At 45.3% G+C, this 26,792-nt stretch overlaps 1 protein-coding gene across 4 annotated transcripts in view; it reads left to right on the top strand.

Moving 5' to 3' along the window:
* Nucleotides 1–26,792, top strand: part of DCAF6 (DDB1 and CUL4 associated factor 6) — a 1,234,054-nt gene that overhangs the window by 28,630 nt on the left and 1,178,632 nt on the right. For all 4 annotated transcript variants that reach the window (XM_040424129.1, XM_040424128.1, XM_040424130.1 and 1 more), the window contains exon 2: nt 4,108–4,224. In XM_040424129.1, coding sequence (XP_040280063.1) covers nt 4,108–4,224 — 117 coding nt within the window. The remainder of the gene's footprint in view (nt 1–4,107; nt 4,225–26,792) is intronic.

Genomic DNA, 26,792 nt, shown 5'->3' with positions numbered 1-26,792 from the left:
CTGCGCTGCTGGTGTATGCCTCACCATGTAATCCGACAGCGCCAGCCCCACTCTGCTGCTCTTGAAACGGATCCTGCACAACCTGTGGTCTAGCGACACGGGGCCGGGTACGCCTGGTGCTATCAGGGACCTCAGCCTCCTCGTCCGAACTTTGGGTCAGACTGCCACTGCTCTCTACAGGTTCATATTCTGACCCGCTAGATTCGTCAGATGAGGGTTCCCATTCCTCATCCGACTGGGTCAGAATCCTGTAGGCCTCTTCAGAAGAATACCCCGTTTGACATTTGGACTACTAAATTTAGGGGTATTCCCTGAGATTACCCAAGGAAAAAAAGCAAGCCTGTCTTAGAAAGGGGAGGCTAGCGAAGTACCGGAGGCCGCTGCGGTTGATAAAAAATATCAAGGAGACAGCGGCACTCACCAATTCCAAGATAAAACATCCAGTTTATTAGGCTTCTATAAAATAGGGTACAGGCAGGTCTGTGCACATGGATCAAATGGAGGTACGGCTACAGCTGTTTCACGCTAAGAGCACTTCATCATGCCTTTCATGCTGTGGAGGTGAGTGACTGACCTATAAAGGTCAGGTCAGACCACTCCCCCCACCGCATCACATAGAGGAACACAGTGTTAACTCATTCAATATTCTATTACACCAAAAAAATCACAGTGTGTCAAACAAAAACAAATAAATCATTCCTATCATTAAAACCTGATGGTCCCATCGCTTCTGTCTTGATGATCCATAATGCTTCTCTCTTTAGAAGAAGCTTTTTTCTGTCTCCGCCGCGAGGCGGTAATTTCACTATTTCTAGACCTGCAATCTGTAGGAGGTCCTTGCGGTTTTGGTGCGATTCTTTCATATGTTGGATTAATCTAGTGGCTCCAATTTCTGTTTTTAAGGCTATACTTGTGCTCTCTGAAACGAACGAAAAGGGGTCTGAAAGTTTTTCCAATATAAAATTGGCCGCAGGGGCAGAAAAGAGCATAAACTACAAAGGTGGACTTACAATTAATAAAGTCCCTCACTCTGTGTTTTATGGCTCCGATTTTTAAATGTGCACCTCTCCGCTTCTGTTCACACATGGAGCAGTGTCCACACCTGAAATTGCCCTCAGGGACGCAGCGTTCAAGCCAATTTTTGTTCACATTACCTCTAAACTGGCTCTGTGTGATCATGCTCCCTATGGTTCTGCTTCGTCTGAAGCCCACCACAGTTCTACTAGCCACTTTTTCTTGAAGGGTGGGATCCCTTTGTAAAATGTGCCAGTTTTTTAATATGGCATTTTTTATTTGCTGCGCCATGGGTGAAAAATCAAATGTGAACACTGATCTACTAGGAACCGTGTCGGGGACGGGATTTTTTGCTGCTTGTGGCTCTATATTTCTGCGCCTGCGGATAGACTTCGGATCAAAGTCACCTGCAGATCTTTTATCTGCCGATTTACGGAAGGCTTGATCAATGCTGGATTCTGAGTAGCCCCTTTCTAGAAACCTTGTTTTCATTATTTTAGATTGTTTTAAAAACTCAATATCGCTAGATATGATCCTATTTAAACGGGAAAATTGACTGTAGGGGAGGGCAGAAGTCACATGTGGGGGGTGGAAACTGTTGAAGTGCAATAATGCATTGGTGGAGGTGGGTTTCCTGAATATAGTGGTTTCCAGGGAACCCTCTACTACCTTCACCAAGACATCCAAAAACTCCAATTCTGAGGAATTGATTTTGCTGGTAAACAGCATATTCATATCGTTTTCGCCGTTTAGGTAATCCACAAAAGCTGCAAAGCTTTCCTCATTGCCTGCCCAAACGATGAACACGTCATCGATATATCTAAAAAATGCCTTGATATATCTGGCAAAGGGATTTTTGACTGAAAACACAAATTTAGATTCGAAATGTGCTAAAAATAAATTTGCAAAGGTACATGCAATGGGGGTCCCCATTGCTGTACCAGACTGTTGATGATACCACAGATCATTAAATAAGAAAGCGTTGTGTGTAAGTATGAAGGAAAGGGAGTCTGTGATAAAATCCACAAGAATATCACTTTTGCCCATATACCTCAATTGTTCTCCAATCACTTTCTGAGGAATTCTGGTGTACAAACTTTCAACATCAATAGATGCTAAAAGGAATTCCTCATGCCATTCTATCTCTTTTATTGCTGTCAAAAAGTCACTGGTATCCCTCAAAAACGAGGGTATCCCTTCCAACAAAGGGCGCAATAACCAATCGAGATATTGGGATAATGGCTCGGTGACCGAGCCAATCCCTGCTACGATTGGGCGCCCGGGGGGTTTTACCAGTGACTTATGAATTTTAGGTAGATGATACCAGACAGGTTTGATTGGGAATTGAGGATATAGTTTTTCGGCAATTTTATTGGTGAGGGCTCCCTGTGATACATACTTCCACAACAAGGATCTTAACTGTTGTTGGTATTTAAAAGTGGGATTCGTTTTCAGTCGGACATATGTATTTTGATCATTGAGTTGCCTATAGGCTTCTTCTACATATAGGGATTTATACATGATGACGATCTTTCCACCCTTGTCGGCCGGTTTGGTTATTAATTCTTTGTTATTAATAAGCCAATTCATCGCGCGGTGTTCACCGCTATTTAGATTGCTTTTATTTTTAGGATAGTAAATAATTTTAATATCCTGAATAACCTGTCTCTGGAACAGGTCCAGAGTACTGCCGGCCGGCAAGGGCGGAGTGAAAGTCGAGCCTATAGCTCCCTTAAAGGTCTCAGGATAGGGTATTTCTACAGGGGTATAATCTAGACTGCAACCCTGCAATTCTAAGAGTGTGTCTACCACCTGTTTGTCTGTATGATCTAATTGTGGCCCCACCTGAAAACCTAAAGGGCCAATGATGGGGGATTCTAGCTCTTTAACCTCTGGTGTGGATACATTTTTTTTCACAAAACCATCTGAATAAATTCAATTTTCTAATAGATCTAAATAAATCAACCTCAAAATTGGCTGGGTCAAAATCATTTACCAAACTGAAATTCAAACCTTTTGACAAAAAAGATAGGCAATCGGCATCAAGGGTTACATTGGTTAAATTGACAACATTATAACCAATAGGTAAGTCCTGTACGGGACCCACATCTAAGGTTAATTCCTCCACCCCACTTGTTTCCTCTTGAAGCCCCCCCCCCCTGTATGCACCCCCTCTTTTTCTTTCTCTTTGATCTTCCTCTTCTGGTGTGTTTTCTACCGTGGTAAGCGGTCGCGATTGTCCGTTTGGGGATTCATGATCTGCATTCTGCGGTATTTTTGTGGCTTGATCCTCTGAAGCACTTGAATCCGAATCTGTGGTCCAGTAGTCTTTGGATCGCCGGTTTATTTTGTATTTGCGTTTTTGTATGCGTTTCTGTGTGCCCCAAGAGAAGATTTTATTTTGTTCATAATCTGCTTTATCGCGTAAAAACTTGTCTTTCTTTTTTTCTTTTGTATCCGATTGAATGGGAATCAAGCGTTTCTCTAGCTTGCATTGTTCTGTATTTTAACATTATTAAAGGGAACCTATCATCTGTTTCATGCTGCCTAAGGCTATGTTCACACAAATTAAATCCACCACAGATTTTATCACGGAAAACGGCTGTTTTACACCGGCAAATCAGCCATCAATAGCTTTTCATTGACTTCAATGAAGCTTTTCTGCTGCTGAATTGGCGTGTTACTTCTTAGAACCTGATTGATAGAGATTTTTGTATTGAAGTCAATGGGGTTTCCACCACAAAAAACGCTTCTGAATTCTAACCCAACCAAGCGCTGGATAAAAAAAAAGCGTCTGGCAAAACCTCTTCCAAAACATCTTCTAATCTTCTAAATTCTCAACCAAATACTCTTCTAAAACGAATGTAGTACTACTCTACATCTGCCACCAAATTAGAAATCTGCCAAAAACAATGTTTTCAGCTAGTAATCTGCTAGTGATTTTTCTGCCACGGATTTTACCTTTGAATTTAGCCTATATCTCAAGAGCATGAAATCCATAGAATAGATCATTGATATGTTAGTCGTGGAAAAAACACTTTAATAAGGGCATAGTATATGTTGTAATTTTCTTTCTTTATTTTTATTTGGCAGAATTCTCGTGTAGAAGTTCTTGGACAATGTCCCGTTGTTGTGATAACCTACTGTGGGATGTAAGAAAACGTTCTATTGGATTGCATGAACCATCTGCTCTTCGTATCAACTATTTAGGTAAGTGATCATTTTTATTAGTGATGACTGTATTAGGCTTCTTGCACACAAACGTGTGCGCCCCGTGGCCGTGCTGCGACACGCAAATTGCGGGCCGCAATGCACGAACACCGACCGTGGGGCAGCCGCAACGGATCGTGGACCCATTCACTTTAATGATACAGGTGAGAAGACCGTATGAAACATTGGAGGTGAGGGCCTACAGCTGAGCAGACCGTATGAAACCCTGGAGGTGAGGGCCAACAGGTGAGCGAACCCCATAAAACATTGTAGTGATGGCCTTATTGTACGCTTACCCACAGCAGTACTACACTGCTTCCAGCTAACGACTGATGGCTGTTGGAGGTGGAAGTGGAGGAGGATGAGGCAGAAGAGGAGGAGAAGTGGGGGTTGGAGCCAGTAACAGCTGCTTACGGAGACCCTGATGGACGTAGGGCCCACAATCCTGGGCGTGGGTAGTACCTGTGCCATCTCAGGGTACGACTCACTCCCGGCCTCCACCACATTCACCCAGTGTGCGGTCAGGGAAATGTAGCGTCCCTGGCCACCAGCACTTGTCCATGTGTCCGTGGTTAAGTGGACCTTCCCAGTAACTGTGTTGGTCAGAGCACGGGTGATGTTACGGGACACATGCTGGTGTAAGGCGGGCACAGCACACCGTGAAAAATAGTGGCGGCTGGGGATTGCGTTCCGAGGGACCGTGACCGACATCAGGCTGCGGAAGGCCTCAGTGTCCACAAGCCTATATGGCAACATTTCAAGGGCCAGTAATTTTGAAAGTTGGCAATTAAATGCTATGGCCGGTGGGTGGGTGGATATTTTCACTTGTGTTCAAATGACTGTGGTATGGACATTTGGACGCTGCACTGGGACAGGGAAGTGGATGTTGTTGCTGCTGGTTCATTTGAAGGTCCAGGTGCAGGGTGAGAGGCATCCGGGCCTGCGTCTTGGACAGGGGGTTGGACAGCACGTAACACAGGGGAAGAGGAGGCAGTGGTGTGACCTGCAGACCCAGATTGTGTACCCAGGTGTTCAGCCCACTTAGTAGGGTGCTTGGATGCCATGTGGCGGATCATGCTGGTGGTGGTGAGGTTGCTAGTGTTCATGCCTCGGCTCATTTTTGTACCGCACAGGTTGCAAAGTACCACTCTTTTGTTCTCTGCACTTTCCTCAAAAAAGCGCCATACTTCAGAACACCTACCCCTTGCTAAGGTTGATTTACGCATGGGGGTGATCGGTGTAGGGTTGTTGCTGGTATCGAAATTTCAATACCCAATCCATACTTTTGTCCCAGTATCGATACCGCGATTTCCATTTTTCCGATACTGGCCTGCGCTGCTGCACAGTCTAGTATCACAGAACATGAGCACGCTGCTGTCAGTGCGCTCATGTTCCCTCAGCAGCACAGGGAGAATGAAGCAGTCTCTCCCTCCCCCTGTGCCGCTGCTGCCACCAATGAGGTGAGAGGGGCAAAGGAGGGGCGGGCGCACTGCGCCACCAATGATAGGAGGACCTTTTTTATGGGTTCGGACTTAGTTAAGTTAGCAGGACATGTAGAGCGGCGTCCAGGGATGTCCCTGCACCTACTATTATTCCTGGGTGCTGCTCTGTTCACCAGCTGTGCCCCATTACTGTCTCCTGCTCCGTATGCTAATTACTACTATCGGAGCGATGGGGAGGAGACATCCGCTTCTATAGTGGGCGTTCCTTCTCCCTGTCTGTAGTGCTGTCCAGGTCAGGGAGAAGGAACGCCCACTATAGAAGCGGATGTCTCCTGCCCATCGCTCCGAAAGTAGTAATTAGCATACGGAGCAGGAGACAGTAATGGGGCGCAGTGGGCGAACAGAGCGGCGCCCAGGAATAATAGTAGGTGCAGGGAGATCCTTGGGTGCCGCTCTACATGTCCTGCTAACTTAACTAAGTCCGAACCCTCGAAAAGTAGTCTTTAACTTTTAATACAGGAGGTGGGCAGCAGAATCACATTGCCGGCACCCTGCCTCTGACAGGGAGCTGCGATCAGTGGCAGTTAACCCCTCAGGTGCAGGACCTGAGGGGTTAAATGCCGCTGATTTGCTGCCAGTACCCGCCTCCTGTATTAAAGGTTAATTATCATTGGTGGTGCAGTGCGCCCCCCCCCCCCCAGTATTAGAATCATTGGTGGCGCAGCGCATTTTTTAAAAACGCAGAATGCACGTGGCTTTTTGGGTTTATTTTTTTCACGTGGTATCGAGTATCGCAATACTTTTTAATGGTATCGAAATCGAATAAAAAAATTCGGCATCGCAACAACTCTAGATCGGTGTAACGGTTGCAGGCCTGTTTGGTGTAGGCCGACTTCTCCCTTTTGCAACCCCACTGCCTCTTCCAGCCTGTTGCGGTGCTGCGGATCCCTCCCCCTCTGTACTGCTGTCCTCGCTCTGCTTTTCACCTTCCCATGTTGGGTCAATGACCTCATCGTCCAACACCTCCTCATTCTGATCATCCTCCTGTCTTGACCTAACCACAACCTCAGCAATTGACAACTGTGTCTCATCGTCATCCACCTCGTGAACTAATGATTGACGTTCACCACCGTCATCTTCTTGAGACTGTGCAGGCTCAAGAGGTTGGGAATCAGGGCACAATATCTCAGGTCCCTCTTCAAGCATGCTGGCTGCGAGGGCCAAATTTAATAGTGGAGCTGAAAAGAGCTCCTGGGAATATCCGAGTGTGGGATCACTCGTTTGGCAGGCCTCTCCATGGTGGGAGGAAGGATGATCTGAGCGAGGAGTTGGCTGACCAGACTCTTGGCTACAGAGACTGGACTTAGGGGAAGAGAGGGTGGTGTTTAGCCGACTGGAAGCGTCATCGTCAGCAAGTCAACCGACCAACTGTTCGCACTGGTCTGACTTGGACAGTGTTGTCGTGCGCCGCCTAGCTAAGTTAGACATGAAGCTGGGTATGGTTTTATAACATATATATTATTTTTTTTTGGTGCACTGGCAGCAGGCACCGTTTCATTGTGCCCAGTGCCACAACCTCTGCCTGAACCATCAGCATAACGCTCACTTCCCCGTCCCTTAAGTGCTGGCCTTCTACATATTTATGGATTTTTTAATGGTTGTGATGCAGTTTTTTTTTTACTGTCCACAAAAGACAGTTTTCAGATACAGAGCAGTATATGGCACAGGAAAGCACAGATTTTGGACAGTATTTTAGCCACAGATTATTGTAATCTGCAGTACAGACACTGTTTTATGATGTTTATATTTATGACTATATTATTCCCAATATATGGGCCTGAAGCGCACAGACGGTACAGAAATGCAGTGCACTGCAATTAACGTTTTAAACCGCAGACAAGAAAACTGGGTGCTGATTTAGTGAAATGTGTATATATACTGATTTTCAATTTCTCCAAATATGGGAAAAATATGGGCCTGAAGCACTCGGTATAGAAATGCAATAAACGGTTTCTGCCGCAGACAAGAAAACTGTGTGCAGATTAAGTGAAATTTGTATATATATTGATTTTTACTTTTTCCCAAAATATGGGATTGAACACTCAAACGGTATAGAAATGCAATGCGCTGCGATAAACGGTTTCTGCCGCAGACAATAAAACTGTGCAGAATCAGTGAAATTTGTATATATATTGATTTTCTCTTTTTCCCAATATATGTTATTGAAGCACTCAGACTGTATAGAAATGCAATGTGCTGCGATAAGCGGTTTCTGCCGCTGACAAGAAAACTGTGTGCAGATTAAGTGAAATTTGTATATACCGTATTTTCCGGCGTATAAGACGACTGGGCGTATAAGACGACCCCAAACTTTTCCAGTTAAAATATAGGGTTTGGCCTATACTCACCGTATAAGACTACCCCTCCAACGCAAGATCTGCAGGTAATTTTTGTGCAATTTTTGTCTTTTGCCTCAGTACTATATTATGCCTTTCCAAGAATCTAGTACACCAGGATACAGTGGCATGGGTCAGCTCTCCCTGCCTGCCCAGCCCTCCCTGTCTTCAAGACGATCTGAGCGGTAGTACGCAATGTGATACTGCCGGCACGAGAAAACCTCTGAGAGCAGGGAGAGGGGGCTGCTTCAGGAGCTGGCCGGGATGCAGCGCACGGTGGTTCAGCTAGAGGGCGCCTGTCCCTGAAGCAGGAAAAGGACAGCTTCTCCAGTCCGGCTAGGAAGTAAGTTTCAGCACGCCGTATACCGGCATATAGGACGACACCCAGGGTATAAGACGACCCCTGACTTTTGAGAAGATTTTCATGTGTTAAAAAGTAGTCTTATACGCAGGAAAATACAGTATATTGATTTTCACTTTTTTCCAGGGTGGATTTGATTTAAATCAAAATTATTTAAATCACGATTTAAATCACGATTTAAATCACTAGTCAGTAAGGCTTGATTTAAATCATAGTTTTATACATAAAGACTAATATGACTAATAAGACTAATATGCAAGTAGATGAAGATTTAAAAACTTTTCATATTAGTTTGATTAGGTTGAGTCTGCATTCATAGGTTTGTAGAAGTTAGGATTAAGGTATTTTTCTCAACTCTGTTCATGTTATAACATTTTTGCTGTGAAGAAGAGGCATGTGATCTCTGCTGAGTCAAATTCAGTTTTGAGAACTGCAAAAGTAAACCAAGCATCTGTGATAATATCTTGTAGACAGAGAAACTGCCCAATAATCTTACAAAAACCTCTGGAAGAGCATGACATTGTGAATGGATTAATGGAATTTAGTTACCAAAAAAATTACACATATAGAAACATAGAATGTGTCAGCAGATATGAACCATTCTGCCCATCTAGTCTGCCCAATATACTGAATACTATGGCCCTATCTTATATGAAGGATGGCCTTATGCCTATCCCATGCATGCTTAAACTCCTTCACTGTATTTGCAGCTACCACTTCTGCAGGAAGGCTATTCCAGGCATCCACTACTCTCTCAGTAAAGTAATACTTCCTGATATTACTTTTAAACCTTTGCCCCTCTAATTTAAAACTATGTCCTCTTGTAGCAGTTTTTCTTCTTTTAAATATTCTCTCCTCTTTTACCTTGTTGATTCCCTTTATGTAGTTAAAAGTTTCTATCATATCCCCTCTGTCTCGTCTTTCTTCCAAGCTATACATGTTAAGGTCCTTTAATCTTTCCTGGTAAGTTTTATCCTGCAATCCATGTACTAGTTTAGTAGCTCTTCTCTGAACTCTCTCCAAAGTATCAATATCCTTCTGGAGATATGGTCTCCAGTACTGAGCACAATACTCCAAATGAGGTCTCACTAGTGCTCTGTAGAGCGGCATGAGCACCTCCCTCTTTCTACTGGTAATGCCTCTCCCTATATACCCAAGCATTCTGCTAGCATTTCCTGCTGCTCTATGACATTGTCTGCCTACCTTTAAGTCTTCTGAAATAATGACCCCTAAATCCCTTTCCTCAGATACTGAGGTTAGGACTATCACTGATTTTATATTCTGCTCTTGGGTTTTTACGCCCCAGGTGCATTATCTTGCACTTATCAACATTAAATTTTAGTTGCCAGATTTTTGACCATTCCTCTAGTTTTCCTAAATCCTTTTCCATTTGGTGTATCCCCCCAGGAACATCAACCCTGTTACAAATCTTTGTGTCATCAGAAAAAAGACACACCTTACCATCGAGGCCTTCTGCAATTTTGCTGATAAAGATATTAAACAATATGGGTCCCAGAACAGATCCCTGAGTTACCCCACTGGTAACAAGACCATATACTCCATTGACTACAACCCTCTGTTTTCTGTCCCTCAGCCACTGCCTAATCCATTCAACAATATGGGAGTCTACGTACAGCCTTATTCTACATAATTAAAAAACTAATATTTATTTCATGATGGAATAACCTTTGGATGGTAATAATATATTTTCCTCAAAAAGCATTTTATATAAAAAAATCTGATTTAAATCAAAAAAATCCGATTTAAATAAAAAAAATCAGATTTTTTTTGGATTTTTTTAAAAAAATCATTGATTTTTATCCACCCTGCGTTTTTTCCAATATATGGGATTGAAGCACTTAGATAGTATAGAAATGCAATGCGCTGCGATAAACGTTTTCTGCCGCAGACAAGAAAACTGTGTGCAGAATCAGTGAAATTTGTATATATATTGATTTTCACTTTTTCCCAATATATGGCCCTGAAGTGCACAGACAGGGTCGGACTGGCTCACCGGGAAGCCGGTGAAATGCCCGGTGGGCCCCTTGCCTGTCTGCTTATACTACAGCCAGAGCCACCAGCAGGGGCAGGGCAGTTACTATACTTTCAGGCGCCTGGCTGTTATCAGGTGCTGGACTGCAGCACTGGCACACATATCATTTTACTTTGGTGAAAGGGACAGCACAATACGTTGCAGCGCTTGTTCCTTTCTCCAAAGTAAACTTCACCGACCCGACATGAGCAGACAGCTCCCCCCCTCCTCTCTGCAGTGTGATATTCCATCATGTGTGAGGAGGGGGCGGAGCCAGAGGAGCCGAGGCAGCAGCAGGAGATAATGGAGACGCTGCTCTCTCTGAGTCACTGTGCCTCCAGTATAAAGTTCAGTCCTCTTCTCTCACTGGTCCCACTACTCCACACAGCAGAACTGGGGTAAGTTACTGTGGGAGGGAACTGGGAAGTTAGGAGAGTCCTGAAGCTGCTGCCCCTGCACATCTTGTGTCCCTGTTGTTCCAGCCCCTCACAGACCTTTCCCACCAACTATCTCACCTATACTTTATAAAGAGCAAGAAGTTATGTCTCCCAGTGTCCCCCTCTTCCCTCTCATCAGTGGCATTTTTACACTTTCCCAGCCCCTCACCCCCACATAATATGTAATGTCTCTGGAGCAGTGGCGTACACACAATCCATGGGGCCCCGCTGCAAAACTGAACCATGGGGCCCCCCTCCCCCCCAACCTCCCTCCACCAGCAGCAGTCAGGCTACTTTCACACCTGCGTTTAGGTGCTGATCCGCCTGGTACCTGCACAGACGGATCCGCACCGATAATGCAAACGCTTGTATCCGTTCAGAACGGATCTGTTTGCATTACCACGAACAAAAAAAAAAAGATAATGCAAACGGATCCGTTTTGACTTACACTAAAAGTCAAGGGGAGGCGGATCCGTTTTCAATTGCACCATATTGTGTCAGTGAAAACGGATCCGTCCTCATTGACTTAAATTGTAAGTCAGGACGGATCTGTTTGGCTCTGCATCGCCAGGCGGACACCAAAACGAATCTGCACAGACGGATCCGCACCTATAATGCAAATGCTTGTATCCATTCAGAACAGATCAGTTTGGCTGCAAGCAGCGTTTTGGTGTCCGCCTCCAGAGCGGAATGGAGGCTGAACGGAGGCAAACTGATGCATTCAGAGCGGATCCTTATCCATTCAGAATGCATTGGGGCTGAACTGATCCGTTTTGGGTCGCTTGTGAGAGCCCTGAAACGGATCTCACAGGCGGACCCAGAAACACCAGTGTGAAAGTAGCCTAACTCTGCTATATTTCTGTAGCCTGCAACCTCTGACTGCCCAGTTGGGCTGAAACTACTACACCCAGCATGTTCTGGCAGTAATTGTAAATAGATATTGGTGCAATTCTGAGCTACTAGTCTATATAATACAATATAATACAATATAATATTATGTATTATATAGACTAGTAGCTCAGAATTGCACCAATATCCATTTACTATTACTGCCAGAACATGCTGGGTGTAGTAGTTTCAGCCCAACTGGGCAGTCAGAGGTTGCAGGCTACAAAAATATAGCAGAACTAGTTATAAAGCCAGCCCCCATCAGACCCTACTCTGAGTCTACTCTGAACTTACTCACCATAAATGTGGTGAGCAATTATGAAGACTTATTTTTATTTTTTTTTCCAAATCTTATCTTCACTTCCGGACCGGCACCGGCTTCTTCACGCTCTCCCAAAAGCTTTTCCGGCGCCTTCTCCCTGCTGCTTCTCGGCGTTGTTGTGCGCCTGCGCAGCCTAGGGAAACGTCATGTCCGGTGCGGCCGCCCAACAGGAAATGACTAGGCATGCCGCACCTGCACGGGGAGGAGAATCAGGGGGAGGAGACTCTCACTCAAGGAGGGTAGGGCTGGCCTGGCCTGGCCCTGCAGCGCAGAAACGCAACACTGGGCGGCGGGCCCCGGGTCGGCCGCCCGGATTAAGGCTGTTTCACACGAGCGAGTCCATTGCGGGAATCACGCTCTGTGTGTGAGTGTGATCCTCCACTCTGGACTTGCAGGAGCGCACGGCATTATCATGATTTATAATGCTATGTGTCTCTGCATGGCCTTTTTTCCCACAGAATCATACTGACAGCTTTATGTCGCTATGATTCTGTGGAAAAAAGGCCATGCAGAGACACATAGCATTATAAATCATTATAATGCCCTGCGCTCCTGCAATCCAGAGCGGAGGTTCACACTCACACACGGAGCGTGATTCCCGCAATCGACTCGCTCGTGTGAAACAGCCCTTATACAGGCAGGCACAGCACTACTGCAGGGCGGGGCCAGGGGTCCACAGGCGGCCGGGCCCCCTGGAGTGCCGGGCCCGGTCGCAACTGCGACCCCTGTATGTACGCCCCTGCTCTGGAGGTTAGATCAGTACTGGAGCGATATAAGAGGAGCGGCTGATATCAGTCAAATAGGATGTAATGTCTCTGAAGGTTATATCAGCGATGGAGCGTTATAAGAGGAGCGGCAGATATCAGTCACATATGATGTAATGTCTCTGGAGGTTACGGTATATCAGTACTAGAGCGTTATAAGAGGAGCGGCTGATATCAGTCACATATGACTGTGGATAGGTCATCAGTATCTGATTGGTGGGGGCCTGACACCCGGGACTAGGGATCAACCGATATTGATTTTTTTTGAGCTGAAAACCTGTGAACTTTCAGGCCGATAGCCGATAATTTATACCAATATTTTGTGCATTTTCATTAAAAAAAAAAAATTCCTACATAAATCTGTTGTTAAACGAAGAGATGCCATTATATATATCTAAGATTAAATATTTATACTTTAATATTTTGGTGTTTTTTTTAAATTTAATAACTATTTCCCCCTTAGGGGCTAGAACCTGGATCTCTTGTCCTATTCACCCTAATAGAGCTCTATCAGGGTGAATAGGACTTCACACTCTCCCTGCTGCCCTGTGCATAGTACACGTCAGCAGGGAGCTGACTATGGCAGCCAGGGCGTCAGTAGCGTCCTGGCTGCCATGGTAACCGATCAGAGCCCCGCAATTACACTGCTTGGGCTCTGATCAGAAGCTGCCACTGCCACCAATGAAGATAACTTGCCCATTAATTCAAATATAGCGACACCTGACCTCTATGAGAGGTAGCTGCGATCCGCGACAGTTAACCCCTCGGGTGCAGCTATATGATTCACCCGCCTCCTATATTTGAATTAATAACTGAGTTAACATCATTGGTGGCGCAATGGCCACAGCCCCTCCCCTCCTCCCCTCCTCCTCCCCTCTTGCCTCTCACTGGTGGCAGCAGCGGCACAGGGGGGAGGGACTGCTTCCTTCTTCTGTGCTGCTGAGGGAACATTGATCGCGTTGATAGCAGCGCGATCCATGTTCGCGATTCGTTATCGGCATATCGGCAAGGTTAGATGCTGATACCGATAACTTTGAAAATCCTGAATATCGGCCGATAATATCGGTAAATCCGATAATCGGTCGATCCCTACCTGGGACCACTAACGATCAGCTGTTTGAGAAGGCACCGGGGCTCCTGTGAGCCCTGTGCCCTTCTCTGTGATTTTTCTGGGCCATGTGACGTCATGTTCATTGATCAAGTGGCCTAAGAGCAGCTCAGCCCCATAGAAGTGAAAGGGGCTGAGCGCGATACCAAGCACAGCCGCTATACAATGTACGGCGCTGAGCTTGGTGAGCTGTGAGGAGGCCGGGGCACTACTGCGATCACTTCAATAAACTTATCCTTTTGAATATGCAGGAAACATTTCCTTCACTTTGGATATTGTTTAGGCTGGGGGACTGGGTGGTTCATCTAGGACATGGAATGTCCATGTGTGACTGCTGTCTAAACTACTGACTGTAAATAACAGATACAGTTATCAACTAAATGAGTTGCTTAAAGGGAGTCTGTGATCACAGTTTCACCTTTTTAACCCTTCCTATAGCTTTCGAGCAGCATTACAGTTGATAAAAACGTTACCTTTATAAGCAATCGTGTACTTATAAAACTGGCAAAAATCATCTTAGTAGGATATGCAAATGAGGGCTCGCAAGTGCCCAGGGGCGGTGTCAACCTCGTAGGTGCCCAGGCAGCTCTGCCTTATCGTCGCTTCCCCCCACCCAGTCTTTCCCTCTGCCCGCCCATCCTTTCCCTCTGCCCGCCCATCTTCTTACTTCTTCTTTCGCCGAGATCCCGTGCCTGTGCACTAAGTCCATCGGCCGGCGCATGCGCACTGCGATGTCCATTCCTGGTACGGCATCACAGTAATTAATGCGCATGCGCCGACTAACGGACTCAGTGCGCAGGCGCGGGACCTCGGTGAAAGAAGAAGTAAGAAGATGTGCGGGCAGAGGGAAATATTGGGCGGGGGGAAGCGACGATAAGGCAGAGCTGCCTGGGCACCTACGAGGTTGACGCCGCCCCTGGGCACTTGCGAGCCCTCATTTGCATATCCTACTAAGATGATTTTTGCCAGTTTTTTTTTTTGCAAGTCCACGATTGCTTATAAAGGTAACGTTTTTATCAACTGTAATGCTGCTAGAAAGCTATGGGAAGGGTTAAAAAGGTGAAACTGTGATGACAGACTCCCTTTAAAGAGAAACTATTTGATATAGTGCAGTGCACAATACTGTTCTGTTTAGCATACTGTTACTGTATTGAGTGCTAAAATGCATACATTCATGTGTGCGAGACTGAAAAATGAACAAGTTATATCTCCAGCTCTAGGGTGGGCCCCCAAAATCAATCCCACTGGTGGGCCCTAGGCACCCCAGTCCGACACTGCACAGACTGTATTCTAATGCAGAGGACTGAGATTCATGGGTTAAACAGCTGACCGCAAAAATGTGGTCAGATTCTGGGACAAAAAAATATTGTTTTCACTGATATTCTTCCGCATTGCACCCGCACTGAATCCAAACCCATTCATTTCTATGGAGCTGTGCACATGAGCGTTGATTTTCACGCATCACTTGTGTGTTGCGTGAGAATCGCAGCATGCTCTATTTTGTGCGTTTTTCACGCAACGCAGGCCCCATAGAAGTGAATGGGGCTGAGTGAAAATCGCAATCATCCGCAAGCAAGTGCGGATGAGGTGTGATTTTCATGCATGGTTGCTAGGAGACTATCGGGATGGGGACCCGATCATTATTATTTTCCCTTATAACATGGTTATAAGGGAAAATAATAGCATTCTTAATACAGAATGCTTAGTAAAATAGGGATGGAGGGGTTAAAAAATAAAATAAAAAATAATTTAACTCACCTCATCCACTTGTTCGCGCAGCCCGGCTTCTCTTCCGTCTTCTTCTTTGATGATCAGGAGGAAAAGGACCTGTGTTGACGTCACTGTGCTCATCACATGGTCTGTCACATGATCTATCACCATGGTGATGGATCATGTGACGGACCATGTGATGAGCGCAGTGACGTCAACACAGGTCCTTTTCCTCAAAGAAAAAGAAAGAGGAGAGGCTGGACTGCGAGAACAAGTGGATTAAAGGGATTCTGTCCCCAGGTTTCACCCCTGTCAGCTAAACATATGCTGATGTTCAGGGCCTCATCACGATTCCTATTGTGGGCTTATAAATGTGATCTGTAGCCTTATTTTGCTAAAAAACAGCTTTTACTAATCTGTCACTCAAAGAAATAAGGTGCCCAAGGGGATGTCAGGGGATGTCAAGGGATGCAAGGTGCCCGCCACACCCACCGCCGTTCGTGCCCAGCGCCGCCTTTCCAGACTTCTGCACCGCCTCCTAATCCTCTGTGCCGCCTCTCGCTCTCCCTCCCTCCCCCTCCTCCTGCTGTAAAATCTCGCGTGCGCACAGGGCTCTGCCTGATGCGCCCGTGCGGACTTCTCCATTTGGCTTCTTACAGCGAAGTGCGCATGCGCCGGCACTTTGCTCAACCCCCTGTATGACCTACACTCTGGCGCCAGCCTCTCAGAGCCCTGTGCGCACGCGCAAGATCTTACAGCAGGAGGAGGGGGGAGGGAGGGAGGGAGAGCGAGAGGCGGCACAGTGGATTAGGAGGCGGCGCAGAAGTCTGGAAAGGCGGCGCTGGGCACGAACGGCGGTGGGTGCGGCGGGCACCTTGCATCCCTTGACATCCCCTGACATCCGCTTGGGCACCTTATTTCTTTGAGTGACAGGTTAGTAAAAGCTGTTTTTTTTAGCAAAATAAGGCTGCAGATCACATTTATAAGCCCACATTAGGAATCGTGATGAGGCCCTGAACATCAGCATATGTTTAGCTGACAGGGGTGAAACCTGGTGACAGAATCCCTTTTAAGGTGAGTTTAATTTTAATTTTTATTTTTTTAACCCCTCCATCACTATTTTACTTAGGATTCTGTATTAAGAATGCTATTATTTTCCCTTATAACCATGTTATAAGGGAAAATAATAAAATCTACACAACACCTAACCCAAACCCGAACTTCTGTGAAGAAGTCCGAGTTCGGGTTTGGGTGCCAAACATGCTGAATTTTCTCACTCCCGTGAAAAACGCATGCCATCCGCATGTTACGCGCGCGGAAAAACGCAACAAAGTGACGCTATCGTATGCAAAACTGAAGCACTCGCAGGACGGAAGTATGGGACGAAACCCCACGGAAGCACTCCGTAGTGCTTCCGTAAGGTTCCGTTCCATACTTCTCTTCCGGATTTGCGGACCCATTCAAGTGAATTTTTCTGACGGATCAGAAGAACGGAAAGCGCCTCTTGCACACAAACGTATTTTATTTCCGTGCCCTTTCCGTTTTTTTTTTTTGCAGACCGTATACGGAACCATTAGTTTCAATGGGCCCCGCAAAAAAAAGGAAGTTACTCCATGTGCATTCCGTTTCCGTATGTCAGTATTTCCGTTCTGCAAAAAAATAGAACATGCCCTATTATTGTTCGCATTATGGACAAGGATAGTACTGTTCTATCAGGGGACAGCTGTTCCGTTCCGCGAAATACGGAAAGCACACGGACGTCATCCGTATTTTTTTGCAGATCCGTTTTTGCGAACCGCAAAATACATGCGATCGTGTGCATGAGGCCTAAGGGTTCATGCACAGGAACATTGTTGTTTTACGTCCGTTTTTTATTGATCCGTTGTTCCGTATCTGAGGTTTTTTTTCTCTCTGATTTAAGTCCTCTTCCGTTTCGTTATTCCACAAAACATATCCGTATGGTTTCCGTATGCGATCTGTTTTTTGCAAATGGGAAATGGAAACAGTAACTTATTAATGACCAGACACATGAGCAATACAGGCTGGGCATAGCATTTCTACAGTATGGATCCGCAAAATACGGATGACATACGGATGTGTTCCGTGTGCATTGCTTATTTTTTGCGGACCCATTGACTTGAAAAGGGCATCGGACAGTGATTTGGTGGACAATAATAGGACATGCACTACTTTTTTGCGTAACGGAAATACGGAAACGGAATCCACACGGAGTACCTTCCATTGTTTTTGCGAACCCGTTGAAGTGAATGGTTCCACATACTGTCCGCAAAACCCCCCCGGAACGGAAGCGGAATGAAAATACGTTCGTGTGCATGAGCCCTAAGACAGATAGTGATACCTCATAAAATGCTCATTAATTAACATTCCCCATATGTCTACTTTATGTTAGCATCATTTTGGTAATGTTGTTTTATTTTTTCAGGACGTTAGAAGGTTTCAGGATTTTAGAAACTGTTATTGAAATTTTTTACTTTTTTTTTCCAAAAACATTTTTTTTAAGGACCATTTATTTTCTGAAGTCACTTTGAGGAGCTCACATAATAGAAACCACCCATAAATTACCCCATTTCAGCAACTACACCCTTCAATCTATTCAAAACTGGTTGTAGAAATGTTGTTAACCATTTAACTATTCCACAGGAATTAAAGCAAAATAGATATGAAATTTCAATATTTCACTTTTTTTGCAGATTTTCCTTTTTAATAAATTTTTTCCTGCAACACATTAAGGTCCCTTTCACACGGGTGAGTATTCCGCGCGGATGCAATGCGTGAGTTGAACGCATTGCACCCGCACTGAATCCCGACCCATTCATTTCTATGGGGCTGTTTACATGAGCGGTGATTTTCATGCATCACTTGCGCGTTGCGTGAAAATCGCAGCATGCTCTATATTCTGCGTTTTTCACGTAACGCAGGCCCCATAGAAATGAATGGGGTTGCGTGAAAATCTCAAGCATCCGCAAGCAAGTGCGGATGCGGTGCGATTTTCACGCACGGTTGCTAGGAGAAGATCGGGATGCAGACCCGATCATTATTATTTTCCCTTATAACATGGTTATAAGGGAAAATAATAGCATTCTGATTACAGAATGCATAGTAAAATAGCGCTGGAGGGGTTAAAAAAATAATAATAATAATTTAACTCACCTTAATCCACTTGATCGCGCAGCCGGCATCTCCTTCTGTATTCATCGTAGCTGTGTGCAGTAACAGGACCTGTGGTGATGTCACTCCGCTCATCACATGATCCATCACCATGGTAAAAGATCATGTGATGGATCATGTGATGACCGGAGTGACGTCACCACAGGTCCTGTTACTGCACACAGCTAAGATGAAGACAGAAGGAGATGCCGACTGCGCGATCAAGTGGATTAAGGTGAGTTAAAAAAAAACATTTTTTAACCCCTCTAGCGCTATTTTACTATGCATTCTGTATTCAGAATGCTATTATTTTCCCTTATAACCATGTTATAAGGGAAAATAATACAATCTACAGAACACCGATCCTAAGCCCGAACTTCTGTGAAGAAGTTCGGGTTTGGGTACCAAACATGCAGATTTTTCTCACGCGAGTGAAAAACGCATTACAATGTTTTGCACTCGCGTGGAAAAATCCTGCAACGCACCTGCACATTTTCCCGTGTGAAACCAGCCTAAGGGTTAACAACAAAACAAACCTCAATATGTATTACCCTGATTCTGCAGTTTACATAAACACCCCACATGTGGTCGTATACCGCTGTAAGGGCACACGGCAGGGCTCAGAAGGCAAGGAGCGCCATATGTTTTTTTGTGGGCAGATTTTGCTTAAATGGTCTTAGGGCGCCATGCTGCATTTGAAGAGACCCTGAGGTACCCCCACAGTGAAAACTCCCCAAAAGTGACCACATTGTAAAATACACCACCCAAGGAATTTTTAAGGGCTACTTTCACACTCCCGTTTTGTGCGGATCCGTCATGGACGGATCCGTTCAGATAATACAACCGTTTGCATCCGTTCCGAATGGATCCTTTTGTACTAGCTTTAACCACCTCCGGACCGCCTAACGCAGGATCGCGTTCCGGAGGTGGCAGCCCTGCGCACAGTCACGCATATACGCGTCATCTCGCGAGACGCGAGACTTCCTGTGAACGCGCGCACACAGGCGCGCGCGCTCACAGGAACGGAAGGTAAGAGAGTTGATCTCCAGCCTGCCAGCGGCGATCGTTCGCTGGCAGGCTGGAGATGTGTTTTTTTTAACCCCTAACAGGTATATTAGACGCTGTTTTGATAACAGCGTCTAATATACCTGCTACCTGGTCCTCTGGTGGTCCCCTTTGTTTGGATCGACCACCAGAGGACACAGGTAGCTCAGTAAAGTAGCACCAAGCACCACTACACTACACTACACCCCCCCCCCGTCACTTATTAACCCCTTATTAGCCCCTGATCACCCCTAATCACCCCTGATCACCCCATATAGACTCCCTGATCACCCCCCTGTCATTGATTACCCCCCTGTCATTGATCAACCCCCTGTAAAGCTCCATTCAGACGTCCGCATGATTTTTACGGATCCACTGATAGATGGATCGGATCCGCAAAACGCATCCGGACGTCTGAATGAAGCCTTACAGGGGCGTGATCAATGACTGTGGTGATCACCCCATATAGACTCCCTGATCACCCCCCTGTCATTGATTACCCCCCTGTAAAGCTCCATTCAGACGTCCGCATGATTTTTACGGATCCACTGATAGATGGATCGGATCCGCAAAACGCATCCGGACGTCTGAATGAAGCCTTACAGGGGCATGATCAATGACTGTGGTGATCACCCCCCTGTCATTGATTACCCCCCTGTAAAGCTCCATTCAGATGTCCGCATGATTTTTACGGATGCACTGATAGATGGATCGGATCCGCAAAACGCATCCGGACGTCTGAATGAAGCCTTACAGGGGCATGATCAATGACTGTGGTGATCACCCCATATAGACTCCCTGATCACACCCCTGTCATTGATTACCCCCCTGTCATTGATTACCCCCCTGTAAAGCTCCATTCAGACGTCCGCATGATTTTTACGGATGCACTGATAGATGGATCGGATCCGCAAAACGCATCCGGACGTCTGAATGAAGCCTTACAGGGGCGTGATCAATGACTGTGGTGATCACCCCATATAGACTCCCTGATCACCCCCCTGTCATTGATTACCCCCCTGTAAAGCTCCATTCAGACGTCCGCATGATTTTTACGGATGCACTGATAGATGGATCGGATCCGCAAAACGCATCCGGACGTCTGAATGAAGCCTTACAGGGGCATGATCAATGACTGTGGTGATCACCCCATATAGACTCCCTGATCACCCCCCTGTCATTGATTACCCCCCTGTAAAGCTCCATTCAGATGTCCGCATGATTTTTACGGATGCACTGATAGATGGATCGGATCCGCAAAACGCATCCGGACGTCTGAATGAAGCCTTACACGGGCGTGATCAATGACTGTGGTTATCACCCCATATAGACTCCCTGATCACCCCCCTGTCATTGATCACCCCCCTGTCATTGATCAACCCCCTGTCATTGATCAACCCCCCTGTCATTGATCAAGCCCCCTGTCATTGATCACCCCCCTGTCATTGATCACCCCCCTGTCATTGATCACCCCTCTGTAAGGCTCCATTCAGATATTTTTTTGGCCCAAGTTAGCGGAATTTATTTATTTTTTTCTTACAAAGTCTCATATTCCACTAACTTGTGTCAAAAAATAAAATCTCACATGAACTCACCATACCCCTCACGGAATCCAAATGCGTAAAATTTTTTAGACATTTATATTCCAGACTTCTTCTCACGCTTTAGGGCCCCTAGAATGCCAGGGCAGTATAAATACCCCACATGTGACCCCATTTCGGAAAGAAGACACCCCCAGGTATTCCGTGAGGGGCATATTGAGTCCATGAAAGATTGAAATTTTTGTCCCAAGTTAGCGGAACGGGAGACTTTGTGAGAAAAAAATTAAAAATATCAATTTCCGCTAACTTGTGCCAAAAAAAAAAAATTTCGATGAACTCGCCATGCCCCTCATTGAATACCTTGGGGTGTCTTCTTTCCAAAATGGGGTCACATGTGGGGTATTTATACTGCCCTGGCATTCTAGGGGCCCCAAAGCGTGAGAAGAAGTCTGGTATCCAAATGTCTAAAAATGCCCTCCTAAAAGGAATTTGGGCACCTTTGCGCATCTAGGCTGCAAAAAAGTGTCACACATCTGGTATCCCCGTACTCAGGAGAAGTTGGGGAATGTGTTTTGGGGTGTCATTTTACATATACCCATGCTGGGTGAGAGAAATATCTTGGTCAAATGCCAACTTTGTATAAAAAAATGGGAAAAGTTGTCTTTTGCCAAGATATTTCTCTCACCCAGCATGGGTATATATAAAATGACACCCCAAAACACATTCCCCACCTTCTCCTGAGTACGGAGATACCAGATGTGTGACACTTTTTTGCAGCCTAGGTGGGCAAAGGGGCCCATATTCCAAAGAGCACCTTTCGGATTTCACAGGTCATTTTTTACAGAATTTGATTTCAAACTCCTTACCACACATTTGGGCCCCTAGAATGCCAGGGCAGTATAACTACCCCACAAGTGACCCCATTTTGGAAAGAAGAGACCCCAAGGTATTCGCTGATGGGCATAGTGAGTTCATAGAACTTTTTATTTTTTGTCACAAGTTAGTGGAATATGAGACTTTGTAAGAAAAAAAAAAAAAATCATCATTTTCCGCTAACTTGTGACAAAAAATTAAAAGTTCTATGAACTCACTATGCCCATCAGCGAATACCTTAGGGTGTGTACTTTCAGAAATGGGGTCATTTGTGGGGTGTTTGTACTGTCTGGGCATTGTAGAACCTCAGGAAACATGACAGGTGCTCAGAAAGTCAGAGCTGCTTCAAAAAGCGGAAATTCACATTTTTGTACCATAGTTTGTAAACGCTATAACTTTTACCCAAACCATTTTTTTTTTACCCAAACATTTTTTTTTTATCAAAGACATGTAGAACTATAAATTTAGAGCAAAATTTCTATATGGATGTCGTTTTTTTTGCAAACTTTTACAACTGAAAGTGAAAAATGTCATTTTTTTGCAAAAAAATCGTTAAATTTCGATTAATAACAAAAAAAGTAAAAATGTCAGCAGCAATGAAATACCACCAAATGAAAGCTCTATTAGTGAGAAGAAAAGGAGGTAAAATTCATTTGGGTGGTAAGTTGCATGACCGAGCAATAAACGGTGAAAGTAGTGTAGGTCAGAAGTGTAAAAAGTGGCCTGGTCTTTCAGGGTGTTTAAGCACTGGGGGTTGAGGTGGTTAACATGGCCAAGACGGATCCGTCTTTAACACCGTTTTCTATTGTGCCAGATTGTGTCAGTGAAAACGGATCCGTCCCCATTAACTTACATTGTGTCAGAATGGATCCATTTGGCTCAGTTTCATCAGACGGACACCAAAACGCTGCAAGCAGCGTTTTGGTGTCCGTCTCCAAAACGGAATGGAGACCCAACTGATGCATTCTGAGCAGATCCTTTTCCATTCAGAAAGCATTAGATCTGTTTTGGACCGCTTGTGAGAGCCCTGAACGGATCTCACAAATGAAAAGCCAAAACTCCAGTGTGAAAGTAGACTAAGGCCTCTTTCACACTTGCGTTGTTTGGATCCGGCGTGCACTTCTGTTGCCGGAGGTGCCTGCCGGATCCGGAAAAACGCAAGTGTACTGAAAGCATTTGAAGACGGAGCCGTCTTCAAAATGCTTTCAATGTTACTATGGCACCCAGGACGCTATTAAAGTCCTGGTTGCGATAGTAGGAGCGGGGAGCGGGGGAACGGTATACTTACAGTCCGTGCGGCTCCCGGGGCGCTCCAGAATGACGTCAGAGCGCCCCATGCTCATGGATGACGTGATCCATGTGATCACGTGATCCATGCGCTTGGGGCGCCCTGACGTCACTCTGGAGCGCCCGGGGAGCCGCACGGACGGTAAGTATGCTGCTCCCCCGCTCCCCGCTACACTTTACCATGGCTGCCAGGACTTTAGTGTCACGGCAGCCATGGTAACCACTCTGAAAAAGCTAAATGTCGGGTCCGGCAATGCGCCGAAACGATGTTTAGCTTAAGGCCGGATCCGGATCAATGCCTTTCAATGGGCATTAATCCCGGATCCGGCCTTGCGGCAAGTCTTCAGGATTTTGGGCAGGAGCAAAAAGCGCAGCATGCTGCGGTATTTTCTCCGGCCAAAAAACGTTCCGTTCCGGAACTGAAGACATCCTGATGCATCCTGAACGGATTTCTCTCCATTCAGAATGCATTAGGATAAAACTGATCAGGATTCTTCCGGCATAGAGCCCCGACGACGGAACTCTATGCCGGAAGAAAAGAACGCAGGTGTGAAAGAGCCCTAAGGTGTGTAGCGAGCACTTGACCAAACAGTCGTATAGAATTTATAATACTTTTTTGTTTTGTTTACAAGATCCGGTCGTTACGGACTCAACAATACCAAATATGTATTTTTTTATTTTTATGTTTTACACCATAAGAAATTTTTTGGGAAAAAAAAAATCATGTTTTTGTGTTGCCATTTTCTTGGAGCCATAATTTGGAAAATTTTTCTGGCTATGGACTTGTGTGGGGGCTTGTTTTTTGCGGTATGAGGGGAATTTTTTTATTGCTGCCATTTTGGGGTACATATGACTTTTTTGTTGGTAATGTTTTTTGGGAGGTGAGGTGACTAAAAAAAGCTGTTTTGGCTAATGTTTATTTTATTTTATTTTTACGGTGTTCACTTGATGGGGTAGATCATGTGAAATTTTTTTAGAGCCGGCTGTCACGGACGTGGTGATATCAAATATGGCTATTTTATTAATAATTTTTTTCTATTTTTAGCAATTTAATTGCTTAATTGGGGAATTTTTTTAAACTATTTCGTTTTATTTTTTATTTTAAACTTATTTTAACTTCACTTTTCATTTTTTTTTACTATTGATTTCTCCTGTAACTGGGACTGACATAGTAGCCCCAGTTACAGGGGAAATACACCCTCCAGAGATGCATTAGGCGTCATGCACACATCCGTGGAGCACGGTCCGTGAAATTGCGTCCTGCACAGCGTCATAGCAGCCAATGAAAACTTCCTCAGAAAACTTGTGCTTTTATGGCTCTTTAAGGCCTCATGCACACGAACATATTTTGTTTCCGTGTCCGTTCCGTTTTTTTGCGGATAGGATGCAGACCCATTCATTTCAACGGGTCCGCAAAAAATACAGACAGCACACTGTGTGCTATCCGCATCCGTATGTTCGTTCCGTAGCCCTGCAAAAGAAATATAACATGTCCTATTCTTGTCCGTTTTAGGCATTGTTACAATGGATCCGCAAAAAAACGGATGGCATACGGATGTTTTTTTTGCGGATCCGCAATTTGCGGACCGCAACACATACGGTCGTGTGCATGTAGCCTAAAGGAGATAGGGCGTTAAACACTGCAGGGTTCATTTATCAAGGGACTTGCAACAATTTTAGTCTTAAAAAAAAAAAATTGCAAGTCCCTTTTTTGAACAGTTCAGCGAGAATATTTAGTTGCATGGCCAGTTTTATGCCATGTTCCACAGTTGGACGCAGGTGCAACGGGGGGGGAGAGGTTTAGGTGGCCGGGGTCTTATGGGCTGGGACTCCGGCCCTGGCAAATTTACTAACGTTTACAAATGGAAACGGGCATAAATTTTGGTGTAAAGTGCTGCTGAAGATGCACATAATTTATAACTAGGTGCAGGGTAAAAACCCAGTCTTAGTAAATGACCCCCGGTGTTTTAACATGCTACTGTTACTATCCTGGAATTATAGTTGCTTTTAAAATGTGTATAAATTATGGGGGCCCCCATCACATTCCCACATAAGATAACCAGACAATCAGCTTTGGTCCAGACAGTCCGGTTTCCTGGCACCCTATCCGCTGGGGTGTCCTTCTTTTCAGTGTCTCTACGCTCAGACAGCAGCATTGCACTGTTTGAGTGTGAGCTGCAGGCACAAACTGACTGACAGAGGCTTCTCCTACCCCAGAGGGTCTTTAGAATCGGCAAACATGTCACTCTGTGACTAACTGAGGGTAAGAGAACGAAGCACTCGGCCCGCGCAGCACTTTTTGGGGTCTTCCCGTAGCTTATTGGAGTCAGAATTTGTGGTGAGGCTTTTGGGGACATTTTTGTAATGTCCAGCCATCAATTAATACTACATTAAATCTGTAATACATAGGGTGTGTGAGACCGTGACAGATCTCACACAGGTTAGAGGCAAGGAAGGGGTGGATAGTGTGATCCACACCCCTATTGCACCACAGGTGAGACCAGCTGGAGGTACTCAGGCTGGCATAAAGGACCTCCCTAGGTGTCGGTAAGGGGGGAGTGTGTTACCCGTGGATAAAGGCCTGAAGGCTCTGTGAATGTGGTCTCAGCTGGGCAAGACCAAGAGGCTGGGAGATAGCCTAGACTGACTTTTTTACAGCCTAGAAGTGAGCTGGACTACTGGCTAAGCAAGCTGCACCTGAAACAGTGTGTGAACTGTATACTTTAGGTGTATCAGGTTATTATATGTTTAGTTAGAGCCCAGCTGGGCCGGTGTTTGTTTTGTATTATGTTTTGTTTATGCTGAGGTGCCAAATAAAAGCAATGTTTAGACCTTAACCTCTTATGGACACAGGGCGTACAGGTACACCCTGATGTCCTAGTATTTTCGAACAGCGCTGCTGTGGCGGGGACTCTATGTCTCAGAAGGCAGCCCGATGCTGTGCAGAGGCTGCCCAATGCCTTGCACGGCATCGGGAACTGCCTTCTGTGGGAGCCGAGGAGATCCATCCTCAGGCTGGTTCTCCTAGGCAACCTGTTAGTGTATTACTCTGTGTAATACACTAACAGGCAATGCATTACAATACAGATGTATTGTAATGCATTGCAGAGGGGATCAGACCCCCAAAAGTGAACATCAGAAATAAAGTAAAGGCAAAAAAAGTTAAAGTGTTTTTAATAAAATTAATAAAGTAAA

Source organism: Bufo bufo, chromosome 3, assembly GCF_905171765.1.
Source record: "Bufo bufo chromosome 3, aBufBuf1.1, whole genome shotgun sequence".
Classification (NCBI taxonomy): domain Eukaryota; kingdom Metazoa; phylum Chordata; class Amphibia; order Anura; family Bufonidae; genus Bufo; species Bufo bufo.
The sequence above is the reverse complement of the archived record's forward strand: the minus strand, read 5'-3'. Positions and strand labels throughout refer to the sequence as shown.